This window comes from Chiloscyllium punctatum, chromosome 18, assembly GCF_047496795.1.
Source record: "Chiloscyllium punctatum isolate Juve2018m chromosome 18, sChiPun1.3, whole genome shotgun sequence".
In the NCBI taxonomy this organism is placed as follows: domain Eukaryota; kingdom Metazoa; phylum Chordata; class Chondrichthyes; order Orectolobiformes; family Hemiscylliidae; genus Chiloscyllium; species Chiloscyllium punctatum.
In genome coordinates this window covers 69,674,403-69,682,355 of record NC_092756.1, presented here as the reverse complement: position 1 = coordinate 69,682,355, position 7,953 = coordinate 69,674,403, and the positions used below count along the sequence as shown (strand labels likewise).

Here is a 7,953-nt window from a genome sequence, read left to right as displayed (position 1 = left end):
TCAATCTTGAACATACTGATATGACCCAGGACTCTGCAGTAAAGAATTCTACAGATTCACAACCCTCTGAAAGAAATTCCTCATCATCTCAGTCTTTTACGTGCTACTCCTCACTCGGAGATATTATCCTCTGGTCCTCAACTCCCCCACTAGGGGAAACGACCTTTCCACATCAGCCCTGTCAAGTCCCCCTTACATGATTCAATCAGATTTCCTCTTATTCTTCTGAATGAGCACAAGTTCAACCCACTCAACCTCTCCTCATAAGACAGTCCCTCCATTCCTGGTATCAGCCTCCCTTTGTGAAGAGAGAATGTTTCTTAAGAATCACATCAGTGCCTTCCATCTAGACATACAGGACCCTATTCAGCCAAATTCTTGATTATCCATCCACTCTACATGCATTTATTAAATGCATCTGGGTTTTCCCAGATTTTTCTGGTTGTTTTTACATGATTTCCTTTTTAATTTCATTTCTCTATACTCTGCTCTGGGTGTTTGCAATGTTGAGTCCCTCCATTTTTCTTCAAAGGGAACATACTTGAACTGATCCCTCACTACCTCCTCCATGAATTCTTCTCAGTATCTAACAGTGATTTATTTTCAAGTCACTTCGTCCAGTCACTTATACCATTAGTCAGCTTATTAACATGGACCTTTTCCCTATTTAGAACGTGGGCACGTTTGCTGAAATCCAGGAGAGTATGCAAAATCTTTGAAATAAATTGAAAGATTAATAAAACATTAAATTAAGAAAGTGAGATAAAACTTTCTAAATTAAAGCAGATTTTAAAAATATTTTTAGATTCTTCAAATAGTTTAAAAATTGGCTTTATATGGGCAGCTGCATATTTAGAAAAAATACACAAGTAGGATCAGATAGTTGGTAAATGTGGTTGGCATTTGGCCTTTACCATAACTTTGCTAAATCTGAGTGGGATGCTCTTTGAAGGGTTGGTGGGTCGAATGGCGTCTCTGCACTTTAGGGAGTCTATGGCTAATCAAATAAGTGTTCATGGCTTTGCCTAAACTTTAATTTCCCAGTTCAGTCAGGAGGACAGGTGTTGTTTGTATCAGGTTGCATAAATCCTGAGTATCGGTGGCTCAGAGATCTGGATACAGTATGAGGCATTCAACAGGGGAGGAGAAATTCACAGCCTTCTCAGAAAGGTGTGTTTTAAGGGAATTACCAGAGGCTCTCCTGTCGCAGGGTAAAACAGGGAACTCAGGAAATAAGCATAGGAGTTACATAAAGCACACAATTGTGCATAAGGATTTTAGTGCATTATAAAAATCATAGAATCCCTACAGTGTGGAAACAGGCCATTGGGCCCAACAAGTCCATACCGACCCTTTGGAGCATCCCACCCAGACCCTTTCACTACCCTATTACATTTCCCCTGAGTAATGCGCCTAGCCTACACACCCCTGACCACTGTGGGTAATTCAGCATGGCCGATTCACCTAACCTGCACATCTTTGGACTGGCAGACATGGAAGAATGTGCAAATTCTACATAGAAATTTTTCAGATAAGTTTAAAATTGTAACAAAAAGACAGGTACTTTTTAACATCCCTTAGCAAGTCATTAAAACAACCCACTGCTCCTCGCAACCATAAGAATTTATATGCATTCACAAATAAGCAGAACTCTTATGTAAATTTTGGGCAATTAAGTACTTGAGTAGCAGCCTTATGGCAGACTATCCCAAACGCATTCTGGTTGGGTCTGTATGACAATAATTCAAAATCACTACAGTAAGTGGTGGAGGCTGGTACAATTGCAACATTTAAAAGGTATCTGGATGGGTATATGAATAGGAACAGTTTGGAGGCTAAATGCTGGCTAAGGGGTCTACATTAATTTAGGCTATCCGGTTTGCATGGGTGAGTTGGACCGAAGGGTCTGTTTCTGTGCTCTACATTACTATGATTATGAAAATCTAGATTTCATGCAGATTAAATTTTGCATTAATGAATACAAAGCTAAAATATAATGTAGGGTTGACATTAAAGATACAATTCAAAATCAGTTGGAAAACTGGTTTCACAGGATACAAAGAAGGAAGTGTATTTCGAGGAACTGGAGACACTATTTCCGCGTTCTGTTCAGAGTTTTAATGTTGGATGACAAAGTTGATTTAAAATTCACTTCTATGACTGTGGCATGTAACTTACTATCCATCATCCCAACAAAATGAGGTGGTTAAATTCAGTTAATGACTTAGGACTTTAACTGAGTCGTTTCTCCAGACTGGACTCTGAAGTCTGTCGATAACAATTTGAATCACCTTCACAATCTTGGTCATACCAGAGTGGGAATGGAAGTTGAGACTTTTTCCAGCTCTACTCATGCTGGTTCTTAGCATGTAGAGGGGAGCAATCAATCATATTATACTGGGATAGAGTTTTTATCATCATTCCTGTGTTGTCACTGGGTCAAAATCCTTGAACTCCCCTCGAACAGCGCTGAGAGTCTACCTATTTCCCAAGGACTGCAGCAGTTTAATAAGGCAGGCCACCAGCAACTTTTCAAGGGGTAATTATGGACAGGTAATGAAAGTTTGCCTCGAGACTGACACTCACATCCCATTTAAAGTTTATTTTTAAAAAAAATCAAAGCCATTGCCCACAATTTCCCTCAAAAGAAAGAGTTCAGAAAACAAAATCATCAGGGATTTTGCGAGAGTAAACATGGAGAGAGAATGTTAGCTGGAGATGGCTCATAACTGGACTACACACTGAAGGTAATTAATTAAAGCATGGGAAGAGGAGAATTTGTTTTGCTCCACCAGTAGTTACAATCTGGAACATTCTGCATGAAAGGGCAGTGCAACCTGATTCCAAAGCACATTGCACCATTCACAATAACATCCCATTGCACTTCGCTGGTTTTTTTTACAAAACCGAGCCGTTGTTGTCCTGTGGGAAACATAGCTGGCAATTTTCACAGAGATCCCCACAAGCAGCAATGCAACAATGAACAGACGTGTTTTTGTGATATTGGCCAAAGGTTAAATGGTTGCCAGGACACCAGTGAGCATTTACCTGTTCAGTCCACTGGAGAGAGGAGATGCAGTTCTAAATTCAACATCACATCGCACAGCTCCCTCTGGGCTGCACTGAGGCATTACTGTTTCAGCTCAGGCCATGGTTGAACCTACAACCTGCTGATTCAGATGTGTGGCTATTACCAACTGAGCTACTGCTGAAGACCTGGGGGTGGATGCTCTCCCAGAGTTTGGATTAACAGGGGGGATGAGACTGCACTCGACTGTGATTGTATTTGGGCTGAGAAACCCCAAATAACAGCAGCTGAAAAATGTGGGTAGACATTTGGTGGGAGTTGAGGTAGTGGAGAAGAGATGAGAGGGACCGATCGAGTCATTGTGATCAAGGTGGTAATCTCCTAGGTATCATATTGTAATCTTGTACTGGGGAATTGCTTCAGTCAGTGAGAAGCTGAATTGATTCTGGACATTAAGTATGTTTTTTCATTCCTTGATGGGATGAGGGCCAGGCCAGTATTTATTGCCCATTCCCAATTGCCCAGAGGGCAGTTAAGAGTCAACTGTGTGTCTGTAGTCACATGTAGAGTCAAGATTAGAGTGGTGCTGGAAAAGCACAACAGATCAGAAGCATCTGAGGAGCAGGAAAATCGACATTTCGGGCAAAAAGTCCTTCATCAGGGATCTCCAGTCTAATCTAGACTCTGATCTCCAACGTCTGCAGTCCTCACTCTCGCCTAGTGGAGTCACATGGAGGCCAGACCAGTTAAGGATGGCAGTTTCCTTCCCTGAAGGACATTAGTGAACCAGGTAGGTTTTTCCAACAATCGAGACTCTTAATTCTAGATTTTTGTTGAATTCAATCTGCCATGGCAGGATTCGACCCAGGCCCCCCCGAACATGTCCTGGGTCTCTGGATTAACAGTCCAGCAATAATACCACTAGGCCACTGCCTTCCCTATAGATTCTACGGTGATACCATCCCCACTTACTGTGCAATTGTTTCATCTTTAAGAGAAAGACAGAGTCGATTAGTTATTTTTATGTACAATATCTATTTAGGCTGTATTGTAAATGAGGAACAGAATACATTGTAGAAGATAAATCTATTTACACATACTGTGCAATCACACACCATCTAGATTTGGTGCTGAAAGCATATGGTTTAAAATGGTCAAACTCCAACGCAGAAAAATCCTGCTCAAAATGGTCACCTTCCAGGCACGACGTGGCTCCGTAAGACAGCTGATGTGGGTCAGTTGGCATGGCCACTTCCTCTATGTGCCCTCGGCCTTCACCAGGCTCTGTGCATTCAGTCTGTGTCAGACTGCACCTGAAGCCTTCTCAGAAAGCAAGCCAGACCATGACTACACTTCCAAAACTACTCCTGGCTCAGTGTGCATTCAGAATCAATGTACCTTCATTCAGGCTAACAACAGTTTTGCTTGTGCGGCTCAGGCGACTGAGGCTAATTCGGGAGAGGAGCAACACCCATTTAACAAACAGAATCTGCTCAGTTCGCACTTCCACTGATACCGAGGTCACAGTTTCAAGATCTTACTCAAAGTGCTTCTTCACACCTGTGGGTCCGTTGTGTAGCTACAGCAAACCAGCTACTCCTGGAGGGTTTTTTTTGTTAAAAATAAGTTTATTTAAAACTAATTTCATCCCTCAAACGCAATGACTCCACAGTTACAACTCTGGGAGTTTCCCCACAAACCCCAGTCATGGACAGAATGGGATTATTGTCAAACACTGGCTCATCGACAGATGTGAACATACAATGGTGGAAATCATTCCTAGCACTCACTTACTCACTCAGTCAGAAAGGAGGAAGCTGATTTCACTACCCCAGGAAGTCTCTCAAAGTCAATGAAGTACTTTCTGAAACGTGCTCACAACTGTGAGGTAGGAAATGTCGCTGGCCACTCTTTAAACATGGCAAACTTGCCCAAGCAGCAACGAGAGGCTATGAGGGAGAACTCATCTGCTGGGAATACTGCCATGGGATCTTACACAGCGGCTGGCGAGCACTGCCACAGGATTGCCCTGAAATGGCCAACCTAAACTCTATGCTCATATCCCGGAGAGTGGGGCTTGAACAAATCACTCCCTGACTCCAAGAAGAGAAGGCTGACAATGGACAGAGCAGGCCGGGCCTGTGGATGAGTTACTAGCCCGTTCTCTCCAGCCAGTCTATTCCCAGCACCAACAACCAATAGTCAGCTGTTAGTGACATTCAGGGGAGCTGTTTTGTACCACACATCTCCCGCTCAATCTACTCTTTCAAACCAAACTGAACATGAGGTGACAGGCTGATGTTTTGATTGAAGTCACTCATCAATTGGAAGAATGTTGCACGATGGATCACCATGTAAGCTGGCTCTATTAGCTACCAGACATTACATCAGTATCACTCTGGTGATACCCTGCTCCCAAACACTTGATAAGGCAACATCCCTTCCAGGTCACTATACAGTCAAACAGCTTTTCCCGGAGCACTCCTGAACATTTTGCCTTCCCCACAGCTCTCCAGCTTCACGCCTTACAGACCAAAAATGTGTTTTCTTTCATGATCCTATCCAGAGGGATCTACTCACTCACCTATCCAAACAGATGGATCTACTCATTCCCCCATCTAGACAAAAATGTGTTCTACTTATTATCTAAGCAGAGGGATCTACTCACTCTCCTACCCAAACAACAGGAATCTACTCACTGTCCTATCTGGACAACAGGGATCTACTCACTTTTCTACACAGCTGTCGTTGATCTACTCACCTGTCCACCGAGACATGGCGGTGATCCCAGCCTTTCAGCCAGCGGGATGGACTCAATATACCAGACACGGAGGGATCTACTGACCAATTCAGACACAGAAAGATGCACTGGCTCACCTAAAGGATCGACTCATTCCCATGTGGACAGTCCTGTCATTCAGTTTATTTACAATCTATGTTGAAGAGGCCACTGGCTCGAAGACCCTGTCTCTGAATTACAGCAGTTCCTTTGAAATATCCCTGCATCTGAAATAATCCCATTCTTCAGCCTTCCCTTCCGGAGATGCAGGGCACTCCCCTGGCACTGAAATTCCATCACTCACTCACTCAAGTCAGAGGTTGAAGAACATGTTTCCCACAATGACCCAATGCTTTCACCTGAATCTCTTGCTGGAGCTGGCTGTCCACAGCATGAGTACCAGGCCCATTACCCAGTTCTGTACCTCAGGGTGAACCCAGACAGGCAAAGGGGCATTATAGTCACAAACGGACCCCACTCAGCCTCCCTGCACCTGACTGATATTGATTACCCTGTGTAACACGGATTCTTAATGGGGATTGCCCTCTCCATTACATCCACTGGGGAGGCAGATGTGGAACAGGCCATTGCATCCACTGGGAAGGGGAAGAGGTGGAACAGGCCACTGCATCCACTGGGGAGGCAGATGTGGAACAGGCCACTGCATCCACTGGGGAGGCAGATGTGGAACAGTCCATTGCATCTACTGAGGAGGCAGATGTAGAATAGTCCATTGCATCCACTGGGAAGGGGAGAGGTGGAACAGGCCATTATATCCACTTGGGAGGGGAGAGGTGGAACAGGCCATTATATCCACTTGGGAGGGGAGAGGTGGAACAGCCTTGGGAGGGGACAGGTGGAATGGCTTTACATTCAACTTGGGGGCAGCAAGGGAGGGTGTAACAGCAACAAGAACAGAAAGTGCTGGAGAAGCTCAGCAAGACTGACAGCACCTGTGGAGTCAGAAACAAGAGTTAATATTGCAAATCCAGTGACCCTTCTTCAGAACTAACTGGAAACATTAACTGTTTCTCCACAGATGCCTGCCAGTTTCTCCAACATTTTCCGTTTTTATTTTGGATCTTCAGCATCTGCAGTTCTTTGTTTTAGAGGATGGACCTACACATTGCAGTATCTATTCGGGGGGAGGGAGACAATTGCATTCACTTGGGGGGGGGGGGGGGTCAAAAAGCCCACTGACTGTACCTGACTGTGGGGGAGGGCAGAATCTTGTGGAACTGCCCACTGCCTTTGAGGAGGGTATAATGAAAACTTGCAGAGTCGAATTTCCATTGTAACTCTGAACCTGCTGTTTGTCCCCAAGTGGGAGCTTGCACAAGTGATTTCTAGGACCATTTTGCAGTAATTTGCTGAAACTGATACTTAACATCAGCCAAGCAATCAACTGAGGTATCGAGTCAGACTCTTTCAGCACTGCCAGGGGCCTGGTCCAGGAAGTGGTCATTTATACTGATCCTCAGGCCATCCGTAAACACTAACACAGCCAGGAGCACAAAGAGGGAATGTCTGGGATATACTGCAGGTCTGTCGGGAACACCGAAGGATCTGCTGTGCATGTCCAACATTCCCCATCTTCAGCTGATTATATGATTTAAGGCAGTTTGGGGAAAGAATGAGGTAACCAGCTGAGACACACTGACAGATTGGCCCAGGCAATTATACTATCCTCAAATTCTGATCCCCCACCCCCCCAACCATCATTTGTGGGACTCAAGGGAGATTGGGGAGGGGGGGGTAAGGGAAGGGGCTTATAAACCTGCCTCTGTCTGTCACTCACACCCCCTACCGCATGAACCAGTGACAGAATGAGGGGAGCTGGGAGTAACATCCTCAGTGACAGCTCAGTCCATAATAACAATGTGGCCAGCAGTGAGGTTCAGACTGAGCAAGGGGCAGTCAGTGAAACCAGGACACCGAGGGCAGGGGGGAAAGCTCACATTTTCACCCAGTCTGAATTCCAGTTTCAGAAACAACATCTGAGAGGGGATAAAACAGAAAGGAGTAGGAATTTTGATTTTTTGACAGAACCTCTAGAAACGACAGGATAGACTGGACAGTGGGAGGCCCAGAGCTGTAGCCATGTGCTGAGGGTGGTCATCTCTGCAGCAGCTTAGAGTTTGATCTT

At 44.7% G+C, this 7,953-nt stretch overlaps 1 protein-coding gene across 1 annotated transcript in view; it reads right to left on the bottom strand.

Annotated features, from left to right (window-relative positions):
* Positions 1 to 4,043: 4,043 nt before the first annotated feature.
* The window catches only part of poldip3 (polymerase (DNA-directed), delta interacting protein 3), a 38,161-nt gene continuing 34,251 nt past the window's right edge, over positions 4,044 to 7,953 (bottom strand). Inside the window, exon 9 of the mRNA XM_072588429.1 lies at positions 4,044 to 7,953. This exon is cut by the window's right edge and continues 157 nt beyond it. Within this exon, the coding sequence (XP_072444530.1) occupies positions 7,939 to 7,953 (15 nt within the window). The 3' untranslated portion in view covers positions 4,044 to 7,938.